The following is a 27,817-nucleotide window of genomic DNA, read 5'->3' on the forward strand; positions in this document are numbered from 1 at the left end:
TGATAAAAATCATTCTCATTCCAGCAGCATTTCCTGCTGCAGCCTGTGCAGACCTACAAAAGGTACAGAAAAGCCTCCTCTGCTCCTTCCAGTGTCATTTCCTTCATCTCATCCAGCACAGATTCAGCTTCTGGCTGCTCATCTGACTTTTACTGCTAAAAGACCACCACAAAATTAATTGCTCCTTGTGGTTTTCTGTATGTGCTTGCAAAGGGATAGCATGAGATCCGCTTGGCTGCTCCCAAAGACGAGTGCACAGAACTTGCACAGAGCTGAAGAAGTTTAATTCTGGCTGTGTGACTCTACAATACAAGGTTAGAAGATCCAGTTTTGGAGCAAAGGGGTTTTCTCCTGGTAAGTAAGCTGCAAGTATTTCCATCAGAATTGTCTTTGCTTCTCTGTTGATATTCTGTACATCTGTAGTCAAATTTTATCTCCTTAGAGGTCTTTTAGAACTGGACTGATTGTACAGTCCTTCAGTAGCTCAGACTCATTCTAGATCCTGATTAATTCAATCTCCCTTACAATAAAAATGTACCATAATTCTTAATTGTAGAAAGGAAAAACAATGTGCATTTACACATTACTGAAAAGAGGTTTTAAATGAATGCAGCACATTGAAGGACCAGAAACACACAGGAGACAAAAGAACTGTTCCTATTCTAGAAAAATGTAACTGGCCAAAATGAATGGCCAGAAGACATCCCAAGAAACCAAGACTCAGTGATGACACAAAACCTTTCTAAATGCTATAAAACTGTCCTGATACAATTTATTTAAGAGAATCAAATCATTTCAGGACAAGGAAAAGGAAATTAATCAGTATCCTCTTTAGATTAGCAATCTTCAGTTGCTAATTTTAATTAGTGAGTCTTGGAAAATCGCCGTCTTTAGGAGAAGTAATGCATAGACTTAGCTGCAAAAATAGCTTCTTCGAGGAGACTGATCAATGTGTACAGACACACACAGAGATTCCAAGAGCTGCACTTAACTGAATGTGGCTTCTATCACTTTCATGGCCAATTGTGCAAGTCACTGTCCACAAGGTGTCTGGGGACTCCTGCTCAAATCAAAGTTCCAAGTCCCTGTTAAAAAGCCAAGGACTGCCTCCTTCTTCCAAACCGGCAGAATTGGTAGGCCAAAAAGAGCAAAAAATACCTGGAAAAAGTCAGAAACCAGTAAGTAAAATTACATGGTAAGATTTTTGTCCCCTAGACCTTGCAACAGTCCTGAACAACTACCTAGGCAACCAATTCCCTCCTTATATTTACTCTTTATTCACTGCTTGTTGTCTTGAGTTAACAGAGTCAAATATTTGCATACATTCCCTCTCAGTTCCTTAAATAAATGCTAACTGAGCAGCAATGCTCCCACATAACCCAGTTCAGAGTGTGTGCCTGGTGGCAGCAAGGTCAGGTTACATAGAGGAACACAGAGATGCTGCTCACCACTGTAGGGAGAAAATTCCTGTGGCCAAAGCTCAGCTGGAGTTGCAGCTTCCAGAAATATGGGGGACAACAAAAAGTTTTTCCAAATATATTTATGACAATAGTCAGTGTAAAAACAACAACTCATTCCAGGAAGAGGATGGTCACTTCACAAACAGGGACAGAAATGAGGCAGAGGTGTTTAATGCATTCTTTACCTCTGTCCTCAGCACCTGTGATGAACCAAGAGGTTGTTAGAGCCTTGAGCTGGAGGACAAGGCCTGTGAGAATGATCAGTATACTCTGAAATTTCATGGTATCTGCTGCTCCAGATGGATCCCTATAAGTCTATGGGGCCTCATGGTATTAATCTGAGAGTCCTCAAAGAGTTAGCTGATGTAATTGCAAAGCCTCTCTCAATCATTTTCAAGTGATCTTGGGAGTTTGGAGTTGACTGGAAGTCAGTGAACATTGTCCCGATTTTCGTGAAGGGCAAGGAGGAGGATTGCAGAAACCACAGGCCTGCAGTCTCATTTCAGTGTCTGGTACAGTTATGGTGAAAATTATTCAGGAGGCATTGAAAAACACCTGAAAGACAATGCAGTCCCTGGTCACAGGCAGCATGAAAGTCCTACTTATCAAAATTGATTTCCTTTTACAACAGGTTAACCCACCTGCTTGGTGTAGAAAAGGCAGTAGGCATGATCTTTTCAGACTTCAGCAAAGCTTTTGCTGCTGTCACAACATCCTTCTGAACAAACTGTCCATCCCACACCTGGATAATCATGTTGCACACTGGGGGAGCAACTGGCTCGCAGGTCAGACACAAAGGGTTACAGTGAATGGGGTGACATCAGACTGGTGACCTGTCACTGGTGGGGTTCCAGAGGGCTCCATCCTCAGCCCTGTGCTCTTCAACATCTTCATAAATGACTTGAACGCATGACTGGAGGAGATAAGTTCGCCAACAACACTAAATTGGGATGAGCTGCTGACTCCCTCAAGGGTAGAGAGGCCCTGCAGAGAGACCTTGACATATTAGAGATGGGGAATCACCAATTTTATGAAGCTCAACAAAGGAAAGTGCCGGATTCTGCATCTGGGATGGGGCAACCCTGGTTGCATGTATAGACTAATAGCTCCTGCCTTGCAGAGCTTTGCCTTCCTAAAGCTTTTGAGATGACTGCATACATTCATCTCACCATTCACCATGGAGCAAGCCTCCATAGCAGACTGGCTGCTGGCAACACTAGCCTCAGCCTCCTGAGAAAGCTGTAGGGTCCTCCTCACCTGCTCTTCCAGAAGTTATCCACATTCCTCAGGTGCAGCTGAGTAGATCTGGCCAGAGCTGGGTTTTATTACATCATTACAACTGAGCCAGTAGAGTCCCTCCTATAAACACATAACATTTGTCTTAAAATCAAAGCAGAATTTTGAGGCACTGTATTTGCAAAATAATGTTAATATTTAATAATAAATATATGAACAGCCAAAAAACCAAAACTAGAGGTAGTTGTAAATTTTTTATTCAAGTGCATAAGGAGTTAAAAAAAAAAAAAAAACCCTGAAGAAAACTATGTGGAATGAAGATCTTGGAGATTGTGAGTCTCAAGAATGCTCAACCAAACTGGAACTGGTGCAGGGAAATCAGGGACAGACCAGGGGGAGGTATTGCTGATAGAGCATGACTCAACTAGTTCCAATAAAGACAGAAAATGTACCTAGCATCCATTATGACAGATTCTGAGAAAGAAAGGAGAAGTACTGAAAAGCCAAGCAGTGATCCTCTATCCTGTCAGAATGCACACCAATGAAGCGTATTGCAGTAGAGCTGTAAATGTCAAACCAGTGGAGGGTGGGAGGCAGAGATGTTCACTGGTAGATACCAGTCACAATATAGACCAGCATTTTTCCTGAGTTGTTCACTGCAGAATTAGAATTTTGTGGCAAACTAGGGGAATGGATTGTTCTTTTCTTTGATCAGTTCTCCTTTGAATGAAGATATGCCCTTTGTGTGGAATTCTGCTACCATGGTTGCCATTTCAGATTTCTGTGCAATTGTGTAAATATTACAGGAAAACCAACTATGCCTGCAATAAGCAGTCTAAAATGAGTTCTCCATTAATTATTTGACATCCAGAATATAAGTCAGTGTAGTAAGTAAAAGAGTATACTCTGGTGTTGGCTATAATTCTGATTAATATAGAGATTTCATCCACAGCCTTGAAGAAATTTTTGTCCAATAAATCTTTAAGTGGTATTTGGATTCTGTACTTGTTCTCAACAGACTGAGTAGTCAGAGGGGAAGAGTAGTGTCTTCCAGAATACAAACAGTAAATTTTTTCCCATGGAAAAAAGATCTCTTAGACTTTAAATGAGATATTTTATCTTTTCTGTTTTAAAGATCCAAGTCCTCCAGAAAGCTGCTTGTTTAGCTCTAACACCAGTAAAACAAAAAATGTTCTCAGCATTACCCAAATCAGGATAAGAGCCGTGTGTTTGTGCATGCATGCTCATGCACCATTCTGGAGGCTGCTGTACAAACACATGACTGTTTTATACACATACTGGGGAACATCAGCGCCTGAGCTCTGTTTGAGTTGTTTGCCACCCATATTAAAATATCACTGGTCTCATAATGGATACAGTAGATGAACACTGTTTTTAAAATATAGTATGGGAGAAAATCCAGGAATATGATGTCATCAACAGAGTGATGAGTCTGCTGTGCTCAGGGAGGGGCAGCAAAACCTAAGTTAGACTCATTCATACTAGAGGAGGAGCTGTGCCCAGAGACGTGTTGCACTTCACTCATTTGTGTCTGCTCAGTGGTGAATTTTCAGTCAAGGTATGTTTTTTCACTTCTCTTTCATATTCAGTGTGGTTTGTTTCTTCTTGGAAACCACTTATTTAATTCTTAATGTTTCTGGTTCAGTGACAAATGAGCTGATATTACTGTTCCAGAAAATTGGAGCAGAAAAATAATTTTTGCTAATGTGATTTTGTAATATGTTGGGTTTTGCAGAGCTATAATATTTGCAGAAAAATGCTTTATTTCAAAGTACCCAGTGTATCAAAGCCACAGGGTACTTCACTTGCCACAAATACTGTCCCATGCACTGGAGGATAAGGGTTTCTCCTATCCAGATGACACTTCATGTCTGTAATCATACCCTGGGCACTCCTTCTTTCTTCTCACAAAAATAATCAGAAAGTACAAGCATCTAACTTTGGTTTTGGCTGAGATTACCTACAAAACTGTAGAGAAAAAGCAGAGTCAATTCTTTTCTGTACATACTGATAATTTTTTCTCTGTTTATTATTTTGATTGTAAACTTTGTTGGGCAAGATGTAGAAGTGCATGTGTGTACCTTACACTGCTAATCTGTCTCATCTGCACTGATTGAATGGCAAAGGATAAAACTTTGAAACTTTTACAAAGGAGAAAGCTTTTGGATGACATTTAAGCTACATTATTAGTTTATTTTTAAAATATGTATGCAAATAAAAATATTCAGTAAGAGCTTAACTTTTAAGGTGTCGATGAAAACAGAGAACTTAGTAGTGGTATTGTAATTAGAATAACAAAAGAAAAACCCAAAAAAGAAAGGTTGAAATATATTAAATATATATACTTTTAGCTACTTGTTTTCCATTACTCAGTATCCTAAGCTGCCTTCTTAGTGTAATAATAGCAAATAACCATAAAGCCAAAAGTGTTCAAATAATTAACTATTAGAATTCTTGTTTTAATATTTTGTTTGTAACCTTAGAGATGCCATCTCCTAAGAAAGGGGTACACTTATCTTAAACATCTGTACATATTTTCTTAGAAACTAGAAGACAGTTATCTAGGTAAAAGAAATATCTATTTTCACATATGAGTCTCTAAGATTGAAGTTGAGTAATATCAGTCATAGATATAGATAGAATATAACTTTTATCTGGTAATGTGCAATCATTAAGAAAAAAAATAAAGAGAAGCATCTTAGCACTCCAGGTTCATTTATAGACTTCCAAATATACTTGGGTTTTTTTTTTTCAGTGTGAATAGTGAAAACACAAACAGAAGGGATAAATACACCCAAGTTAATAAAGACTTTGGAATAGCTGACCAGAGACACCTCGAGAAAATCTTTGCCAGGTTTTCCATTGGGCCCCTGAGTACATGCAAGAACAAGATTGAGTTACTCAGAGTTACCTGAACATTGTGTACCGACAATCTAACAAAAGAATCGCCTTTCCTACTGAGTTAGAGCTTCCTGAAATAAGCATCCCATCCTTGCACAGGAAAACAGCTTTAAAAATTCTTGTAGCTATTTAATATTTCAAGCATTTTCTCAGGCAGAAAACAATAGGAATTTGGGGATGTTCTTTATGAATACCCTAAAAATTATCATTTAAGAATGGCCAGTGTTTGATAATCTGTTTTTTATTAAAAGAAGGGTGTAAAACTCTCTTAGGCAGTCAAATTCCACTGTTTTTAAACTCACAGTAGGAAAAAAATTAATATTACAAGTCTAGGAACACTTACCAGAGAATGGAGCTTTGCTTTCAAAACAGAGTCCCTCTCAGTAACTAAATCAACTGCAGAAGTACACCTGAACTCATTAGCAATGCTAATCAATGTAAACTTAATGAAAAAAAAACACAAAGAAAAATGTTGTTTAGCTAAAACATCCACTTTTCTTTAAAATCATTCATAAGCCTTCTTCTCTTGTCACTCATAGCTTTTTAAAGCTCCCTCTTAAGTGCTCCATACAGATGAGTTCCCCCTCCCTTATCAAAAGGCTTATCTTCCTCCCTTCTTGCATTTAGCGCACTACATACATGGAGATGGAAAGTTCTACCTCTGCCTGGCTGATACCCAGCTGTAAAGGAGCTGGGCACTTCACAGTGGAGACAAGAGCTGTTCTTTGCCAGCCCTTTCTGGCTTTAGTGATGTGCAGCTGCTCTGCAATCAGCCCTGGAGCAGCCTCTGGGTGCTGACTCGTGAAGGGCGGCAGGCACAGGCTGGAGCAGCTTCTGCCCTCGGTGGGTGCCCAGGGCAGGGACAGAGGGAGGAGAGGGCATCCTGGTCCTGGGCCAGCCCCGAGGCAGGGGGAGAGCAGCACTTGAAACTTGTGCCCCACAGATTGGCTTCACACAGATCCAGCTGTAACTGCTTGTGATCACCACAGTGGTGACACCTCATTTGCTTAGAAGTAGTGAGCTGGGACTGAGGGACTCTGGTCGTGGCCCAACACCCCATGTAGGAGTTAAATGTTGGAGAACAGGCACAAATTGGGGTACAGACCAGAGAAACACAAGGAGCAAAGTTGCCAGCTGAAAGCACTTAGCTTCAGTCTGATGATAGGCAAGTCCAAAGCATGCAGATGCTGTAAAGCTGCTATATAAAACTTCACCAAAATATTTCAGGATTTCTGACGGTCTCTGAAAGGATGGATTTGACTTACTTTTGCTGCTGTGCTATATTTAAGTCCCCTACATCTTAACTCCTCAACTTGATTCAGTAAGGTTGGGTTGGTTTGTGTGACCCCTGCAAACAAATCTGATCATCCAGGTTTGCAGATTCAGTAGCTTTGCACATAAAGGTATCCCAGAATGGTGATAGTATTGCAAAGACACAGTTCAGACTATGGTTAATTTGCAGAGAAGGGAGCTGTCAAAATACAGAAATCCATTTTCCCATTCATTTTATCTGAGATTGCAGTTAAATGCCACCAAAAAGTGAGTGATCCATGGTAGAGAGCCAGGTCTTTTAAACAAGATTCATGCATGCATGCCCAGAGGCAGAACTGCTCATAGATGCTTTTCCTCCTGCAGTGTTCCTGCTTTGGCAGGAAGGAATAAGCCCTTTGGGACCACACCCCAGTGTGGAGGTGTTCTGTCCCTCTGCCATGGTTGTGAGATTTCCTATGAGCTGTCTGTCTGACTGAAGGGCTGCTGCTCTGAAGTCTCCTGGGCTACCAAAGAAGGACAGCAGGTCCCTCCACCACACATATGGAGCACAGCAATGTGCCCCTTTCCTGATGTGAAGGACAAACTCCCTACAGGTAGTGGGCAGGCCAATAAACTGGAAGTGTTTCATAAGGTATCCTGAGCATTTTTACAAAAAGCAACTGTTAAGCCTTCATAATTCAAATTGGGACCCAATCCTTAAACAAGTAAGTAGGGAAATTAGAAATATTGCAATACTTGTTGATAGATTTTTGTTGCCATCTTATTGCAAAAGTTCCCATACCTTCTTAGTGATGTCTCATGGGCAGCTCTTTACAGCACTGACTCCCTCCTCTTCACAGTAAAGCAAACAAACTCCATCTCTCCTCACAGCACAACTAACAAACTCCAATTCTCTTCTCAGCTGGCTAACCCACTCTTTTGTAGCACTCATCTTCCTATTGGACCCAGCTGTGGCCTATTAAGGGCAGGCCTGCTCCTAATCTTTGGTGATCAGTACAACTGCTGCAACTCCTCAGGTGTGAGACTACCTTCTGCATTATCTTTTCTTACATTCTATCCCTCCACAGATTTTGGCTCAGCTCTGCATGCACCTCTCACCTCATTCTGCAGCAGTCTTTCCCTAGAATAAGTCATATTCTACATTTTGCATTATGTTTGGATTCTGCTTAGAGCAGAAGCTCCTTGAGGCACAGCCTGTCCCAAGACTTTTGCACACTGATGATGCCCAAAGCCTCTGGCCATCAGTGCAACACAGACAGAATGGCAGCATCTCCAGAGCTGTGCTCCTGGTCCTACTGCTATGACAGCACAAACAGCTCCCCAGGAAAACAAGCAGATGGAGGCAGAGGAAAAAGAGACACAAGTAACTACACAGGCTAGATCCTCAGCTGGACTGAATGCTTGCAGCACCCTCCAAATCTGCATCAGCTGAGTAATGACAGATTATAGAAGATAAGGTGTTATGAATATATCAGCAGATCTGAGTGACTTGCTCACTGGAGCCTGCTTAACAAACGTGTCATTGTCACATCCTCTTGTTCTGACCTCAGTCTTCAGAGGGAAAGGTCTGTGAAAGGCTGATTGTCCTAGCTGTGATATTAGGAGATTACAAAGAAATGTATGCCATACATGTTCCTTTACTTAGCACAGCAGATAAACCCAGCTCTGGGACACATGATATGCTCCAAGTCAAATTCTAGCCTTTGTAACTGTACAGCTTCAGTTCAACACTGAATTCAGACAATGGACTTTGCAATCAGCCCAATCTCATCAGGCAGTTTATCATAACAGTCTCATCTCTGTCTGATACCTGAGCTCAAGGATGAACTTTTCTTTCTTTATTTCCTCACACTGAGTCATCTAACACAAACCCACCTGACACTGTTTGTACTCTGTGGAGCCCTCCACATGCTCCTCATGCAGAATCCTGTTTTACCTGTTCAAGACCAGCTTGCAGATGGCTGTTCACCTTGGCATCACCTAGAAAAGTTTCCTGTGCCTGGTCCTGATAGTGCTGGGGGAGCACACAAGCCACTTTGTCCCTGAGTAAACAGCAAAAGACCAGGCAAAAGGTGTGAGGCACTGAAGGGGACCAGGAAGTGTCAACTTTGTAGAAATTCTCTCCCTTCTCTCTGTGTACACACACAGACATATATATGTATGTACACTCACAAAAACATATTTAAAATTATGAGAATCTTGCCAGGGAAATAAAATACATCATGTTCCTTTGCATATCCATGCAGCCCTGTCCTGTCCTACCCATTGCTAGGGGATGATCCTACGTGGATGGAACCTCCATAACTTTCCTCCCAGATTTTTTACATTGCACAAAAGAGCCGTCAAATATTTTCATCAGACATTTCTGATGTGTGCATCTATTAGGATCAGTTGCATTTTTAAATTTATTTTCCTTTGCCTGCGTGAGGATCTTTTGGCTTTTCTCAGTTAATGCCAGAATTTCCAAGTCATGAGGAACTGGGACTATCCCTCATGGGCAGATAAATAAGAAAAAGCAGTTATCTGCTTCCAAGCCTGCAATCTGTGTAGGCAATTACAGTAAATAGGAAATTCAAATAAGACAAAGAATTTGGAATAGCTATTTACCAGAACAAGGGAACCAGTTTAAAACTTAAGAATCTCGTCCACACATGTATTTTTTTTTTCTCCTCTGCAAGTTGCAAGTAAATTTTCAAAATAATACTAGTGCCATCTGACCAAAGCAGTCATAATGAATCAGACATGAATGTAGTTCATTAATGGCTGGGATATTGGCATCAGCGGTTTTAATTTATAACATGCACATTAAAAAAAAAAAAAAAAACATGTGGAGGCAAGTCCCATAAGACAACTGTGTGCCCTCACCTTCTGATTATTTCTTTCCTCTGGAAAGCTTTTGTTTTTTCAGAATAGTCACCTTATAGCTCATAAATTCCAGTCAGCTGGGTCAGCAAAAGGGACATTTCCCAGAAATAGAAGGAAGTAGAATTTACAAAGTGCAGTCAGTTTTGTATAAGTGTTTCCTGCAATGCTTTGGGAAGACTCTTTTTTGGAAATGTAAGAAAACAACAATTAATTTTCTTCTACAATAGATGTAGTCTACAAATTGACATTTAAATCATGCTACAGCTCATAACTGTTCAGTATGAGACATCTGGAGTTCCAGTCTTCTACTCTTTGCCTCATGTATTTCTACAGACAGGTTAAATAGTTTCCACAGCACACTTGTTTCTGGTTTCAAAAAGGGTTCAATATAATAAAGTTTGCCTTAGAATAAATGTACTCTGGTCAAATAACTTTTAAAAATCAAAGAAAAGTTTAAATACAAGAATCAAACAATTTCAGATTTTGCACTATTCTGAAGCTGGGTAAAATATGGATCCAAACTGAATAAACTAACTAAGTTTTCTAACATTTTAAATTAAAATCCCAGAAGAAGCTCCCATAAGCCTGGCATATACCCAACTTAGGCAAGAATCCTTATTCACTGTTTGGTTTGGAGCCCTTTGCCCTCTTGGGAAATTAAACTTTATATTATATAAAGTTTATATAAAAATTATATTTCTCACCTTCCTTCCTTCCTTCCTTCCTTCCTTCCTTCCTTCCTTCCTTCCTTCCTTCCTTCCTTCCTTCCTTCCTTCCTTCCTTCCTTCCTTCCTTCCTTCCTTCCTTCCTTCCTTCCGACACTTCCTTCCGACACTTCCTTCCTTCCTTCCTTCCTTCCTTCCTTCCTTCCTTCCTTCCTTCCTTCCTTCCTTCCTTCCTTCCTTCCTTCCTTCCTTCCTTCCTTCCTTCCTTCCTTCCTTCCTTCCTTCCTTCCTTCCTTCCTTCCTTCCTTCCTTCCTTCCTTCCTTCCTTCCACACAGCGCTTCTCCTTTGCTCCCTTTAGCAGGGTTGTGCTCCCTTCCAGAGCTCACATTCCCTCATTTCCCCTCGATTGTTCCTGCCCTGACATCCTGCCCTGAGCCTTCACCACCTGCTGCCCAAAACTGCTGTGACAATTCCACAGAGCTCTCTCTGCAGTGCATGGGTCACAAGGGCAATGGTGATGTGGTTTACTTAAATCAGGCTATTTTTGAAAATTAACAAAGCTGGTCAGAAGACAACATTCCTTTCCAGAGAAAAATCGGTGAAGGGTCTTGACATTTTTAACAAAAGCAAGAAAACAAACCACAGAAGAAATGCGCACACAGAGGGTAAATCTGCCTGGCAATGGGGAGCACTGATAAGGGATTTTGAAAGAAGCGTCTTCCTTCTTAAGCAAGTGCCTGAAGGATAAACTGTAGTGAATTGTGCTCTTGCAGTCTGTGGGGTTTTTTTCTTTTTTTGGAACTACTCCACTTTGTAAAGATATTAAACTCATAGTTAGCCATAGAGAGCAAGAGTGGATCTGGGTCACCTGCTAAACTGTGAGCACTCAGTACATCTTGTCCTTTGTTCAAGACAAAAATGACATCTTTAAAACATTTTCTGTTATATTACCCGAATATTTTGTGAAAAATCTTTCTTTAAGAATCAGTTTCTTCAGAAATTTTCTGTTTTGATAGTCAAAAAATCACTCTGACAACTTAAAAAGCATCTCCTACATAGCTCAGAGTAGTAATATGTGAGTTTAACGTACCAGAGAACATGATCCAGCAACTGTAGCAGAGCAGAGGGGCAGAACCCCCTCCCTGACCCTGCTGGCCACTCTGCTTTGGATGCAGGCTGGAGCACAATTGGCTTTCTGGGCTGCAGGTGAACATTGCTGGCTCATGTCCAACCTCTCATCCAGCAGAAGTCCTCCTTGGCAGGGCTGCTCTCCATCCCAGCTCGTGTTGATATCAGGGGATGCCCCAACTTGGCTTGTTGAACCTCCTGAACTTTGTGTAGGCTCACCTCTCAAGCATCCCTTCCCTCTGGGCGGAATTCCTTCCCTCTGGATGCATCCCTTCCCTCCAGTGTGTCAGTCACCTGCATCACACAGCTTGGGTCACTGGCAAACAGGGTACACTTGATCCCACTGTCTGTGTCAAAGACAAAGACATTAAACTTTTATCTTTTTGTTAGCTTTGGGTACGATAGTTCTTTGAAGGAGCTGTGGCATATACTAAGGGAATCTGTCTCTCTAACTAAATTGTTACCCTGTGTTTTTTTGTTGGGTCTGACATTCTGGAAAGAGCAGATAGGACATATCTTCTTTGTAAACACCAGTGCTCAGAACCTGCATATGCAGAGCGTAAAACAAACTGTCTGCACCAGGTTCCAGCAGGGCTCTGTCATCTCCTGTTGCTAACAAAGGGATAACAATAAATTAATATACAATTTAATTTCAATACTGGCAAAGCATAAAAAAGCAAAATTAAAATGGTAATCCAGACACTGATTTTTGTAAATCAGCACTGTAAATTATACTACTTCTTAGCTGGAGAAGTGTCCTGAACCTTCTAGATCTCTCAATGTTGAAAGCCATATTCATGTTTGCACAGTTCAATCACCAAATCCCCCTCTCAGCATGTATTTGAGCTCTTAAGTTCTAATAGAGATAGGGTGTATTCCCATTAAAGAACTGTTGTCATTAGAGTTCCCCTGGGTTTTCAGTAGAAAAATAGGCTCCATTTGTATTATATCTAATTTTTATCTGCTGTTACTTTCAAAATAATTGCAACACAGTTTGAAGTTCACTACAGTGTGAATTGCACTCCATTTCTAACAGGTACATGTGGTTTTGAGCTTTTCTCTACAATACATAGAGTATGGGGATTTCTAAATAGGCTATCTGAAAACTGACCTCTTTTCCTTTGCAAATACTTAATGTACTGGCAAAGTGAGGAGCAGATACACGAAAATAATATGAAATGACTGTCCCAGCTGCTCAAGAAACAACAGCGTAGGAGGATGTGTTTGACCTAGGAAGGACAAGGCAAAATGGCTTTCTGAAGTTTATCATTTAGGAAGTGAAGCACATTACAGACTAGGCTTCTCCTTGAGAAGGGAACTCACCATTGCTTGCACTGCCATACTCTGATTTTAATTTTTAAAAGAATATTAAAATTAAAATAAATAAACAAAACCCTAAAATTATTTTATAATGACAACCTGTCATTTAGACAATGAGTATCATGTCACATTTATATTGCTTCCATGACACAAATCAGTGATGCTAGGGACCATTCCCTGTGATGATCCACAAGAAAACCCGTTTAGGAGACTGAAATCTGAGCTTATAGTTTAGTGTAGCAGTTTTCAGAAGTTCTAAATTAAACTGAGACCACCTTCAGAAATCCATAAATTAGAGGTGCTAACCTGAACAAACTGGGTAAATATCATCTCTTCTGAATTTTACCTGTTCAAAATTAAAGCTGTAATTTCACCTAAGCATTACATAGTTGTAGTTAGATATTTTCTACCCTGTTCTGTTGTTGTCAGAGCCTGAAGTGCTGTTTGGAAGCTGCACCATTACTCAGTGAAGCCATCCATACAGCCCTGTGGTGAAAGGCATTAAGGAAACACAAGGCATTATTCCTGATTCACTGGGAGGGCAGGTTCTGCCTGTGGTGCCTCCTGTGCTGAGGACTGCACTGCTTGCACAGAGCCACCAGCTTGTGGCTCAGCCATGGAGACAGCAGCTGTGACTGAGACGTGTCCAGCTGCTGGAAGGGATGGCTGTGTCACTGCAGATGTGGTTCTCAGATACAATGTGACAGGTTAAAATGTCTTTTATGTTTTTGCTAATTACAGCAGACTGAAATCATCGGTTACCTGTATGATAAGAAATGAGGAAAGCAGTAGTTGTCAAAGAAATCATTATTAGACTTTGTGACAGCAGCCAGTCAGCCACACATGCTGTAGGCTTCTTTGGGAGCTCTTTGCTGTTGGAGCCACTTGGGCTTTCCTCAAAGGCCACACCTGTGACAGAAAGGTGAAAATAGGCAGGAAATGCTGCATTATCGCAAATACATGACAACAGTGTAAATATTATAGTGGCTGGAGGCACTCAAGATAGCAAATCTCTTCTTTTTTCCTAAATGGCTGCCAAAATGTCCTCAAGGTGCTCGAAGTAAAGTGCTTTCAGGGCACAGAGCCAGTTTATATTAAAGGCAAATCTCTCCATTAAATATTTAATGCTCAGAGGAACCAATACTGAAAAATACTATTAGGCCATTAGACCCTCACATTTTACATGGTCATGAGAACCTAATGCTGTCACCCAGGGAAAAGAGCAGTATTTCAACTGCTAAGGAAAAGGTGTGGCTAAACTGAGCTGAAGAGGTCTGGTGGGAGTAATACATCAAAGAGCAAAAGCCTTAAAGGACATCCACGTGCACATCATGGGGGGAGCCTTGGGTGGAGGTTTGTGCACTGCTGAACAGCTCTTCTGTGCCTCCACTACAGCAAGGCAAATAGAAGAGCATCACTAACTAATATTCTTGGGGAACTGATATGCTTCAGGACTTACAGCCTTTTCCTCTTACCATTCCACCTCTGAGACTTTATTAATATCGTCCACTTCTCTCTGTAGGATATTCCTATTGTTGTCTGTAGTGAATATATCAAGAAGTTTATGTCACTGGCATGGTTCATCAGTGCTCTCCTGTCTTTCAAACTGAGATCAAGACTGTAACTACACTAGATGAACCCCAAGACCAGTTTTGAGACCCCACACTAGGAACAGCTCAGCTCCTCCAGCCCATGTCCCAGGAGCTGTCAGTCAGGTGAAAATTCTCCTTTTTCTTTTCCAGTTTAGCTGGTTTTAGCCTGGTTCTTGCAATAGGTTTGAGCTATCTGGTTTTCAGGAAAGACTGCTTTCTAAAGCAGGAAATTTTCACTTTAAGAAAGAAATATAATCTAAGTGCACAACCTACTCTTGATATGATCTCTAGCATTTCATTTCTTTATTCCTGGATACCTTAGCTATTCACTGGGCTCAGGGCATTGTCTGCCATTTGAGAGGCACATTGTACTGTTTGATACTGTCAGACCTGCCCTTTCACATGGTATCAGAGTCCTGCAATGGATATTAACTTGGTCTCACAATGCCAGTGTGTTAAGCACTTAATTTTGTAGTGGTGATGGGGCACAGCAATCCGTTGTCTGCAGCAGGGGTGCCTGCAGAGCTCAGGAGAGTAGATACATCCCCTTTGGCATTTTCCGACTTGCTAAATCTACATGACATATAAAACTCAGGAAGTTTATAGTCCTTCATTTTTCTTCGTACTGTACCTAATTTGTGCAAGCTTTGTCAGACACCATGAGTGCAGGGGTGTTAGGACAAGACAGGGTTTCCCAGCAGTTTCTGACACCCTGCAGGGAGCCCTGTGAGGTTCCTAGGGCCAAGGCATGTTGCTTTCACTCCAAGCACTGCTTTGGCTGCTTCTCTCACTGTACAAATGCACAGTTTGGCTTACAAGTTCAGCTGGGGGAGATATTATCAAGCTAGGCAGTGAACCAGCAAGGAACAAGAATAAATTATGTTAATACACACATCATCTTCTCAGCAACAGAACCAATGTCAAACATAAACTCGGCAAATCTCAAAAATGTAAGCAAACCACAATCTGATCACAGCTCCTGTTTGCAGGAGGCCTTCCAGCTAACAATGGAAAATACAAAACATCATTTTGACCAAATATGAAAATCAAGTAAACAAGAACCAAAAGATCACAAGTCAGACATGGCTGAAGACCTTAAGCTCAGTGTTATGCTCAGAGCTTTCTGAAAGCAAATGCTAACTACAAATTTCAAGGCAGCAGTATGCAAAAGTAGGCTGACCCAATATCACATACATGGGAAAATACAGAGAACTGATAAGACTCAGTGTCAGAAGGGTGATAAACACATGCACGGGCCTGACAGGGCTCACCCTATCTCTGAAAGAGCAGACAAAGCCTGTCACTCCCCTAGCCCTAAGCTGAACATGGGCTGAACCTTACCCCATGCTGGTTGCCTTGAAAATGTTCTCAAGGATGAATTCATGTGGATGACTGTTCTTCATTCCTGCAGTGCTTTTGCAGTCCCACTCCTCCTGCAGCTCCTAGATTTCTCACTCTCCTGAAGCTAACCTAAATGCTAGTTGTTGGCTGAGTTCTGGACAATGAGCACTCATGGTTAACCTTACCTGTTCTCATATGGGAAGTGCCAAAAGAAACAAACCAAAATAACCTTCCACCTTGCAGAGTGAGCCTGTGGTCAGTTTTTTCCTGCTTGAATATTTTCCTTATCAGTTGTCAAAACATTTTGAGCAAACACACTGCAATACACACAGAAAAGGTGTAGATCCAGCTGTGACTTGTGCTGTGTAAGATTTATGTGCTTTGCTGTTAGAGTCAGAAAGTTTTCTTGGTTCAGGGACACCAGGCTGTGGAGCTGCAGTAAGTCTAAGGCAGGTCCAAGATCAAATCCCAAAGAACTAAAGAGAAGAGCAGCAAGTATTCACAAGGAGGGGGAGAAGGAGTTGTGAGATTGATACTGTAAACCTCAAAACTGATGATATTTCCAAAGATGGAAGATTCTGATTCAATATTTATTTAAGTATCTATACTAACTGAAAATAGGTTAATGAAGATAAACATCTTAACCAACATTATTCAGTAGGCTTGTGGCCTCCTGGTACACAGGCATGTAAATCACCCAATTTCCAGCTTTCATTCCAAGCTAAACAGAATAGAGATTTCGAAGTAGATCTTTCATCTGCCCAAAGACTACAAAGAGAGGAACAAACTGGCTTATATTTGTTTAACACTCAGATTTAAGACCTTCATATTCTTCATTTCTTCATAGACATATGCAGTCTTGAGAAAGCTAGAGATGAGGAGAAAATAACTCTGTAAATCAGAACAGCTTAAACTTTCTAAGCTGTTTGAACAGCAGAATTGAAATGTGCACTGGGAGGATGTGAAAGACAGTTTTGGAATTATACTTCTTTCTCTGCTGATGAGCTACAATTATAAAAGTGGCTGAGAAGCATAAGAAGTTCTATTTCAGAGCAGTTCTATTGTGTTTACTAATCCATCATGTACAAAAGGGAAAACTAAATGCTAAACCAGATATTCAGGTCTAACTTTAACTTAATGGAATTAATGTGAGCACATCACCATGAACATGTTTTGTATGTGTCACATTTTCAGTTCCTGATGGCCCCACAGTTGCAGAGCTCCTTTATTTTATTGATAAACTCTCTCTAATATTAGCAGCAGGTTTATTGTCTATCTTCACATCTGATTCCTTCATCCAAGCTGTGCCTTGCTATGATACGTTTCACAACAACTCTAGAGCACTGCTTGGTGGATTTGGCATTTCCTATTACTTATTTGCTTATAACCTTCCCTTTTAAATTTAATGATGCCTTTCTCTGCAAAAGCAATGTCCTCACTCAGTGTATCACCAACAGCAATGTTTTCCTGGGTATTTCTACAGGCTGGGATCCATGAAAGATTTCCAAACCAGAGGAGTTACATAGCTCCAAGGAACAGCCCAGTGAGTTAACACCTGCAACAAAAGTGCAACTAAACCTTTATGGCAAGAGTGCTCCATGTAGTCCTTAGGCTCACCACTGACTGGTGTGCTCATGTAGCCTTGTAACAAGCCAGCTGAGAAATTTTCACAGGAGACACTGAATCCACTCACTTTTATAAAGTAATCTTAGTAAAATTGCTGCTAACTTATTACAATAACACGTGGCGTTTATAAATATTGCAATGGGAATGACAGGTTATCAGAGCTGCCCATGGCAGGGGGTTTGGAATTGGATGATCTTTAAGGTCCCTTACAACCCAAGACATTCTACGATTCTATGATTTTTTTGTTGTTGTTGACCTTAATCCAACTGGAATTTTCATTTATTAGCACAAGGAATTTAGGATAATGTGGGTCGGAAGGTCAACCTCTTCCTCAAATCTGGCTCAGTTACAAAATCAAACTATGCTACTCTGGGCTTTTCCAGTTGGGTCTTTGAAACTTCTGAGGATTACAAGGGTGAAATTTAATGATTTAGTGGCTGGAGATACTTGCAGATTCTGTGTTTTGACCTGAAACAGCCTCTAATGATGAAAGCATTATTCCTAACTTCAGATTAAATAGAATTCTTGTAATAAATCTGCTCTTTCAGAATAACAGCAAAATCCAGCATTGGGGATATTTGCAATGTTTTGGAGGTCATAGTAATTGAAACATTTCTAAAATATTAATGGCAGCAAGTCAGAGGTCAAACATGGACTAACTCAAACATCATCACCAAATCTGAACTAAATCAAAACTTTATAATGAGATGGGCCCTTTCCCTTATACAAAGGTCCTGAGATCAGGACACTACTTCTCTCTGAACTGGTTCATATTTTTCTTCTCCTTCCAATTCTCACCACAGTCCAGCCATGCTGTTCTTCTCCATTTCAGTTATAGCTACTTTGCACAGAGATAATATCTTTTGTCAGAGTAATCAGAGTTATTGACCGGGTTGTATAAAGAGCATCGAAAAATAACATACCAGATTTCTAAAGCTAAAAAGTACAGGATTCTTTTTTTAGGGAATTGTAACTCTGGAAAATTTAAAGTAAGAATATTCAAGATTTCCACTGGGAAAAAATATATTAAGCAAAGTGCTTTGCATAAAAGTTATATATAAAAAATATCTTATGCATTGCACTTGATTAGACTTCTGATCTTTCCACACCTTTCTTTTGTTGGAATTGAGTGACTTCATCTCCCACACAGGGAGGAAAATTAGTAGCCTCTTCTCACCTTAGTTTCATTATTATTGAAATAACTACTTTTACAGAACAACTTTTTCCCCCCATTTTTCCCAACATAGCTGTTGTAGATACCTTTAATGGTAACTGCAGAGCAATAGTTTCTTTCCATGGTGTGCTTCAGGCTTACACAACAAATATCTAAAAATTACACTTGTGAGAGGTATGTCCTCTGCATATTTTCTTTACTGCCTTTTTCTGGCAAACTATGGAGCTGATTTGTGTTAAAAAGAATTTTTGCTTTTACAAGGTTATTTTTGTCCCAGGCAAGTTCCTGAATCTGGTTCAACATGAAGCTTCATGATCTGCAAGGGCAGCCATAAGGTAAAAGAGCCAGTGAAGAGTAAATGAAAAGCAGTAAACCTTAAGTTAACACTACCACAGAAAGTGTCCCCTGATCTACAACCCCAAATGTAGTAAAGCCCATTAGAGATTCATTATACAAAGATTGGAAATTAAAAATTAATATTGCGGGATCTGTAAAAGCAGAGCATTTTAGGAATGTTTCCCACACTTCCTCTACCTCTCCAAAATAACTAATGCCTCCACAGAAAGACAGAATTAAAAGGATATTCAGGGAATATTTCAGAACATGTTTCAGAGATGCTACAAGAGTGATTTAATTTTACCTTCCAGGTAAAGATACAAACCCAACCCATTCTGAGGGCAAAGAGGGGTACGAGCAGTCCCACTGGGCTTGGATTAAGTGGAAACAAGAGTCTCTGTGAACTGGGAATAGATGACAAAGGAGATTTTTTCCAGGAGTAAAGGTTGCAAGAAGATCAGGTTGAAATAGAAGCTTTCAAAATAAACCTTATGGAGAAGGCATAGAATTTATAAACAGGGTGGGTTTCCTGTATTTTTGTTGATACTAAATTCTGAATGTAAGAATCCACTACTGAAGCTCAATTTCCCAGCACACCTTTGGGTTCTTGCTGAGCACTGCCTGTGCTTATGCCATCCCATCACACATGCTCCAGGCCTGCCAGACCTGTCAGTATGGCTGGAGGGGAAATTATGCACAGAGATTGTTTTGTTATAATCCATTACTAAACAAAAACCTCCTTTTCCTCACAAATAGACATTGTCCAGGAACCAAATCCTCCAAAGCTGTTAAAACTAAACTTCTCTCTCCTTGGCCAGCAAATTCCTGTCTGCTGGTCCCAAATGAGGCAGGTTGGGGACATCACTCCAGCCTGTAACAAGGTGCTGAGTCTGTCAGGTTTACATCCAGGCTCCTGAGGGCAGCACTGGTACCTGCATGGGGTACCAGTGCGGGTACCAGTGCTGGTACCAATTTTACAATTACCAGGCTTCCTTGCAGAAAACCTCCCTTACCTACAGCAGCTTTTGAGCTCCTGCTATTTCCCATTTCAGTGGCAGCAGATCTGTTAGGCCCTTTTTCCTCTCATGGCTCCAGCAGCTTCTGTGTTAACATTGACTGTAGCTTTTATATTACCATGAATAAGCAAGGCAGCCTGGCAAATAGGCACCACCAGGGACACTTGGCTGCCCAAGCTGGGCTCAGAGATGTTCAGGAGGACAAACTCACACAAAAAATAGAAAATGTCAAAGCAGGCTGGGCTCTGCAGAGAAACAGAGTCAGAGGAGAGGTTGGGGCAGCCCTTGCTACTTCTTTCCGCAGCTAATATATCTTCTAAAATATCACCATGTCAGAAGTCAGCCAGTGCCTCTCAGTTTGCAGTTTGCATCCACTCAAACCCGTATTTTTGCTCCCAGCTTTTCCTCTCCTCTGTGCCATTGGCCCTCAGCTGTACATGGAGCTATATGTGTGGCAAGCCAGCTGAATGTCTCTGAAAACACTTCTGGCCACTGACAGCACTGAAAGCAAGCCAGGTAATTGTAAAAGTGTGCTAGGGATGCTACAGTCTGGGTGTCATACTAACCTTCACATGGCCTTGCTAAGAAATCCCTGAAATAAAATGAAAATAAGGCTGCTTTCTAGGCAACTTTCGTCATGGATGATCATCCATCACAGAAATTCCTCATTCAGAAAAGACTAATGAGGCCTTGAGCTCACTTTATCCTTTGTCCTTGCAAATTAGATTGTGTAGGAAAACATCAGGACTGTGTACCTATGCTTTTTAATATTCTCTCTTTTGTTCCAGCAAACAACATTATAGCAGTTAACATCATAACAACATTTATCTGTTTCAGGCTCCACCTCTTCTCTTTGAGAACTAAATTAGCAAGGTTAATATTATGACAATCTCAGAATATACTAATTACAAATTTCACACCTTGTTTCTACAAAACATGGAATCAGCAAAGCCACAACAGCTGTAAAATATGTTACAAAGTCTCTCTGTTACTCCCCCAGAGTAATTAGTGCAGGTGACATTGGAATAACCTGAACTCATTACACATTTCAGAACTTGTCCTTGTATAAGACACGACTAAGACCATCATGAGACATTAGTCATTCACTGTATGGAAATGTTTAGCATAACACAAGGAAAGATTAGCACCAGTGGCAATACTAACAGAGTCATGAGTTCAGGAGCTGTAGGGCTTCATCCAGACCCAAAAGAGCTGGTGAAAAACATTCACCTGAAGCAGCATATCCCATTTGGGGAGTAAAGCTGTGCCAGAGCTTGCATTAACCCAGCAGCAGCATTAACTGAGCTCTGACCTTTTTTCCCCTATCCTTCCATTCCTTAGCTCATATCTCTTGATCTTTAGAGGACTTTTTGTTCCAATTCAACATATTCCCCTCCTTTTCTTTCAGGAACTCCCATAGCCCCAACATGTATTGCTGTAACATTTTCCCTCCACATTCTAGGATTAACCACTCTGCTGTTCTCCTTGGCTTGCTGATTAACTCATGCCTGTCTTCTGGTGTCTCCCTCCAGTGCTGCATGTGTGGGTCAGTCCTTGAACAGCAGGACATCCCAGGAGTTTGGCAGGAGACACCAAGGTGCCCTGGTCACTGCCCAGCCCTCACAGTTTCAGGCTGTGGCACTGGTCACCACCACCTTTTCGGAGTCCTTCTCCACCTGCCTGTAATGACAATCCAACAGCTGATCAACCCCTCCTTCCCCGTCCCTCTGCAAGGGTTCCTGGTTTGCAGCATTGGCAGGATCTTGCCAAGAACACCCAAAGAACACCCATGAGCCAACCCCAAAGCCCCAAAGCCAACTCCAAAGCCCTCCTGCCTTGGTGGGGACAGTGTCTGCCAGAGGCACAGAGCTGGTCACCACTTCCAGGCCATGACTGCCTCCCACCCTCCATCAAAACCTTGTCATTTGTTCCCAATGCTATTAAAAAAGATACTCCAGAACAACATGACTGACAGTGGGTTTTATAGACTGCCAAGGAGGAGGTAACTCACAACAGGATGGGAACTCCATCAGGTTCAAATTTAGCCCCCGCAGGGGTCCCTCAGAATCAGTAATGATAGCTTAGTTCGGCTGGGCAGTATTTCAGCCAAGACTGCCACATGAAATCTTATTGAAAGCCCCTGCTGAGGTATTAGGTTTGTCTTGCATTGCACAAAATGTATTTGTAGAGAATGTGTGAAAGGATCACATTTATTTTCACCAAAATATGACCAGAAAACAGCAAATCACTGCCTTCTGTAAGTTGTGACTTTGTCAAACATAATTTATTCATCAATCACATACTTTAAATGATCCTCCTGTGCAATAGAGAATAGTATCAAGCACATAATTTTGACCCTAAACATTAAGGTTTGTAAACTGATAATGAGCACATTTTACCTTGTTCACTCCCCTATTTCTAGCAATGCATTATGGAAGGACTTGAGCTAAGGACCAAGGAGGCAGGCTGCCAGAAGCCCCATGTCATGGACTTGGTGACATCCTAACTAGTCCCTGCACACTGTTCCTAGACCACAGTAATATGGTATAAGTAACTTATTTTAAAGTATTCTAGGTCTTCCCCTTTTAAATCAAATTCTTAAAGAGATTAATTGCAGAGAAACTACAGATAAATCAATGTGCAGTTTTGGAGCTGCTATCTGCTGTAAATTAAATTCTGTAAATTAATGTAATGAGGGAAAATCCCAGAAAAAGCCAACATGACCTTTATGACCACTCTCTGAATTACTAATGTTCATCTTATTGTGCATACGTCTAACCTCAAAGTGTAAAACAATGCACTTGAATTTTTTTCTGCTGGTTCACAGCCTATTACCAGCAGAAGAAACAGTTTCTGTTAAAATTGCATCAGGCAACAGAACTTCTCTATTCACAGATGACCTCTTGTTGCCCATCCATTAGTATTTCACTTCCTATGTGTTTTTACAGTGAGAAGTGCCAGCGCAGAAAGAAAGGGAGACTTGAAACTTCTGTTTGCAATTTGTTGGTGACAGCCCTCACATCACACAAGCTGGGCTTTGAGATGTTTAAGTGCTACAGTGTTTTTTTAACACAAAGTACACTAAATATGACCATAATTTTTCATCAATTCTGTAACCAATAGCCAAACTTCTGTGTGCATATTAAGCACTAATACCAGCCAACAATTCCAACAACCAGAAAACAAGTGAGAATCCTCATCCTTTCAGGAATTGCAAATCCATCCCTTTTCACTGCCAAGTTACTGGTTGAATAGGACAAATGTCTTAATTAAAAGTACATTTTAAAAGCTTCCAGTCAAATGATAATATAAAGTGGTTATTATAAAGACCTTAAAAAGACAAACAGTATTTCTGTGACTCAGTCCAGAGAATTGTATGTACAAATCTGGGAAGCCAATCTTGCATTTGAATAATATCTCAGCATTTGTTATCCAAGAACACAACAACAGGAAAACACAGTTAGCATTTTATCAGTAGTGAGTGATGCTGCACACTCAAATTCTGTTTGGTTCTAGTAACATTAAGGTACACATCTGACATTTCTGCCTGCCAATAGCTCCCTGTTCTGATCTGTAGAATGTTTACAGTATTCTGCTTTCAGACTGTACTCTTGCACCCAAGCTGGCTGACTGCAGACAGGTCCTGGCTGACAGGATTGCCACTGTCTCTACCAGACTGCCAGCCCACCCACTGCACACCTCTTAAAACAGCTCCCCCAGGAAGGCTGTACCATTTATCTCTACAGAGACTTGGCTGCAGAAAGAGTCTGCAACACAGAGACAGAAATACACAGACAATTTCAGTGAGAAGCTGAGAAAGGCACACTGCTGGCAAACACTGATCCCTCAGTGTTCTCAATGCAAGCTAGAGCTGCAAACTAAATGTCTCTTTATTGTACAGTCATGACATTTGGGAAAATAGATGGTGTTCTTTGGGGAGGAAACACCACTGAATTCCAGTCAATTCTTGCTTTGCAGGGGAGGGTGTCAAATGTTGCAGGATGTGACACAGAAATAGCAACCTGAGACACAAGGCACACCTGTCCTTCAGGAGACCATGGCTAGTGCAATAAAAATATAAGAAGACAAAATAATGATGAACATCCTCAAAGAATTAACAAAGACTTGCTGCAGCTCCGTTCTAGTGAATAAAATCTTCTAAATATTCTCTTCAGTTAACCCATTCATAACAATACCTATTGTTGCTATATCCCCTCTGTTTTACTTCCCGAACATTGGTCCAGGCAGTCCATAGCACTGCAGTCTGTAAAGCATTCTACAGACACACCCAGTGTCTATGAGAAGCAGCCCAGGGAACTGCAAGCCTGTTCAAAAGCTGTGCTTGAGGACATTAGGAAAAGCAAAAGACAGCTTTTCTTATTGTGTCTTTTTGCAGCAATGAGCTAGATCCAGCAATCTAATGTCATCTATTTTTCTCTTCACAGAAATGGTTTCCATCACAGCTGAAAATGTTAAGCAGCTGTACAACATGACTACCCAGGAGCTCACAGTCAGTCCAGAGTATTCCCACAATAATTCAGGAGTGCATCAGATAGATCAATATGAATGTGTTAGTGCAGATGTGTGGAAATGGCTACAGGATTTTCAGCCTGGATTTCTCTGGTTTATATTTATTCTGGGATCAATAGAAAATTCCTTTGTGCTCACCGTCCTGTGTTTCCACAAGAGTAGCTGCACAGTGGCTGAAATTTACCTAGCAAACATGGCATTTGCTGACCTCATGTTGGTCTGTACTTTACCTTTCTGGGCCATTAATATTTCTAATAATTTTCATTGGCCTTTTGGCCAGTTTTTCTGTAAAGCCATCAACATTATGAGTTACATGAACCTATATTCTAGCATCTATTTCCTGACACTAGTGAGCATTGACCGCTACCTGGCCCTGGTGAAAACCATGTCCCTTGGACGGATGAGACGAACCGTCTGTGCCAAATGGAATTGTTTTGTAATTTGGACATGTGCACTGCTCATGTGTTCACCTACAATGGCGTTTCGAAATTTGCATTATTTTAAAGAGTACAACATCACAGCCTGTGTTCTTCTCTACCCAGCTAGCTTCTGGGAGCCCACAAACAACAGCTTGCTGAATATTGTGGGGTTTGTGATCCCATTCTGTGTAATTACCTATTGCACTGCGCAAATCATCAAGGCCTTACGAAGCAGTGAGCTACAAAAAATGAAGGTAGTCCAGACAGAGAGGAGAGCCACCATGCTGGTCTTTGCTGTGCTCCTGCTGTTCATCATTTGCTGGCTTCCGTTCCAGATCAGCACATTCATCGACACAATCCGTTACTTCTCACCCACCCTCAAGTGCCTGGAGGACATCAATGACATTCTGACCCAGATAGCCACATACTGCTCCTACAGCAACAGCTGCCTGAACCCAGTCTTGTATGTGATTGTTGGGAAAAACTTCCAGAAGAAGGCTGCGGAATTCTACAAGGACTTGTTCACAAAGAGGTGCAGAAAATCACAGTCTGTGCAGATGGAAAACTCCCTGGACACTTTAAGAACTTCCATCTCAAGCGAATACCCAAGGAAAAAGTCTGTTTTGTCATTACCCCAATAGCATAATTTTAGGAAATCCTTAAAGGAAGAAAGCCTTCTAGCATGTCAGTCTCCACTAATATCCATCTGCTATGGGCTCACAGAATAAACATGTGGTAGTGTTCATTACATGAGAGAAAAGGGTTGTTTGATCTTAGTGGAAATTCCATAAAGAGACCTGCTTCTAATGCTACTGGATGTTTTTCATTATTGAATCCTATTTTGTAGCTTTCTTACATTTTCATGGCTGAATGATACTTGGCACATACATCACTTGGAATGTTTTCTAAGGTGTACATACAATTCTCCAAACAGAGCCCCAGTACAGAAGCAATTGTCAGGATTCTCCAGCTATGTATGGTACCCATAATAGTGTGTTAGATAAGGGTTTTGGTCTGGGAGAGGCTTGCATTTGAGTAAGTTCTGTTAAGTGAATCCTGTAGGATGCATTTTTAGATGTGTCCATCTTTTGGGCTTTTAACTTCTCTCTTCAGTCATCTGAAACAATCTGATTTTTTCATTGACAAGAAGTACCTTTTTGCAGCTGCTTCAGTTAGTTACAGATTTACACAAGCAAATAAGCATGAAAAGTAGCTGAAAAAAGGTAAAGCAGCATTGGAAGGGAACCTGCGTCCACCTGCATGAAGTTAGCTGAGTTTTCTTCGTAGAAGAAGATTCTTTACCCTTTCTACCTTGGAGTGAAAGCATTCATCTACTCATTTTGAGTGAGTGAATGCTATTTATATTCATGCTTACACTTCAGCTCAGAGACTCGGGTTCTTAGTATTCACAAAGCATAATTAATGTAATTCAATGGATCTATAAAATCTCAGCACAACTGGTATAATCTCACAAACAGAAGAAACTGAGAATATGAAGAAGAGCATAATCTAACTACATTAGAAATCTAACTGAAGATAACAGTGGTCTTGAAAGCTCAGAGTATTCAAGTATTCAGATTCTATTAATACCTACATTTTTTTTTGTAGAGTTAATCTGTGAGATTTTAATACAAGATGGCTTTTCCCCAGTTGGACTGTATTTTTGAGCTAAGTTGATTATACATATAAAGGGACTCACAGTGTACTGAATTGTCTGTATGCACTTTAACCTCTAGGAACCTTGATCAAAACTGAGTGGAAGATGATCTAAGATATGCTGAAACTAACAGTCTTCATTCTTTTCAAAGCACTTAAGGTTACAGCTTCTAAAGCTACCAAGGGAAATGGAGTTTGGTGACATGAGTAAACTCAGATGGCAGCTACATGGTCTTTATCTGTGTGAGCTTGAATGGAGTAAAAAAGTTCATTTAAAATGGAAAATTTGTATTAAACCTTCAAATAACTAAACCACAAAATGTGTGTGCAAATGTGATTTAAAGACTAAGGGATTTAGATCACTGTATATGATTTATAGGCAATTTCCATGGTTTTTCTTTGATAAACCAGTATAATCCTATGTCATAAATACTTCTATTGCTCATCCTTTCTTTGTCTGAAGCAATGGGGACAACTATGATGAAACACTACAAGGCTTTCTGTTATATCCAGTGTTATCATACTGTCTCATCCATGAGCATGCTGTTCATGCAACCCTTAGACAAAATGAACTCTACACAGAGGTTATTGAGACAACAGAAGTTATTTTTGAGTATTTGGTACTGAGAAGTAAAATATAAAATACTATTATGTTAATAATAACATAAAAATATAAAAATGTTATTATGTTAATATCACATTAATTTAAATAATGTAAATATATAAACACCATTTTTTTTGCTATGCAGTAAGCATGTACAAAAGAAAATAAAATACTTTGAGAAATGAGATTTCCTGGCATTCTCTTCTATAGCCTGTATCCTGTCACTAAGGAATGATTTGTCAGAAGTTCAAATGTTCCAGATGCTTACTTGGCTTCCCAGTACACCAAAGGAAAGTGAGCTGAAACAACAGAATTTTAGCTGCTTGGAGATCTTTCTTTTCAGGGCCCATTTCTGAGTGCTGTTGACCACCCTCAGTCCCTTTGGAAGTTTAAATCAGAATTAAGGCATCTAAGGGTCGTGAAATATTTCTGGTAGCTTTTCTCTGCCTATTGATAGCTCAAGGTCCACGAGCAACAATGGAAAGCCCCTGCAGCAGCTTCTGCACATCACAGCACAGGCAGTGTCAGCTCACCAACTGTTCCATTCCCATTTTCCTGACTCTTCAGTGTGATGACACGTTTGTGGTATTCACATGCACCATTTATACACGCAAGAAAAAACCCAAGAAATAAGTGTAACATCCAAGCTGCATC

The 27,817-nt window shown here is 40.6% G+C and overlaps 1 protein-coding gene and 1 long non-coding RNA gene across 4 annotated transcripts; one reads left to right on the top strand and one right to left on the bottom strand.

Moving 5' to 3' along the window:
- Positions 1-139: 139 nt before the first annotated feature.
- On the top strand, positions 140-27,279 carry BDKRB2 (bradykinin receptor B2). 3 transcript variants are annotated; one of them, XM_058807335.1, is made up of 3 exons: positions 303-354; positions 20,354-20,470; positions 24,400-27,279. In XM_058807335.1, exons 2-3 carry the CDS (start codon positions 20,422-20,424, stop codon positions 25,542-25,544), a joined length of 1,194 nt encoding a protein of 397 aa, XP_058663318.1. In that variant the 5' UTR covers positions 303-354; positions 20,354-20,421; the 3' UTR covers positions 25,545-27,279. The 3 variants fall into 3 exon arrangements, with proteins under 3 accessions (XP_058663320.1, XP_058663318.1, XP_058663321.1); XM_058807337.1 differs by lacking the exon at positions 20,354-20,470 and having other exon boundaries at positions 140-354; XM_058807338.1 differs by lacking the exons at positions 303-354; positions 20,354-20,470 and adding an exon at positions 4,227-4,275.
- On the bottom strand, positions 890-2,791 carry LOC131559094 (uncharacterized). The gene is made up of 3 exons (XR_009274843.1): positions 2,718-2,791; positions 2,102-2,444; positions 890-1,158 (listed from the first exon to the last, which is right to left on the bottom strand). It is a non-coding gene; the product is annotated as an uncharacterized LOC131559094 (long non-coding RNA).
- Positions 27,280-27,817: the final 538 nt, after the last annotated feature.

Source organism: Ammospiza caudacuta, chromosome 6, assembly GCF_027887145.1.
Source record: "Ammospiza caudacuta isolate bAmmCau1 chromosome 6, bAmmCau1.pri, whole genome shotgun sequence".
NCBI lineage: Eukaryota > Metazoa > Chordata > Aves > Passeriformes > Passerellidae > Ammospiza > Ammospiza caudacuta.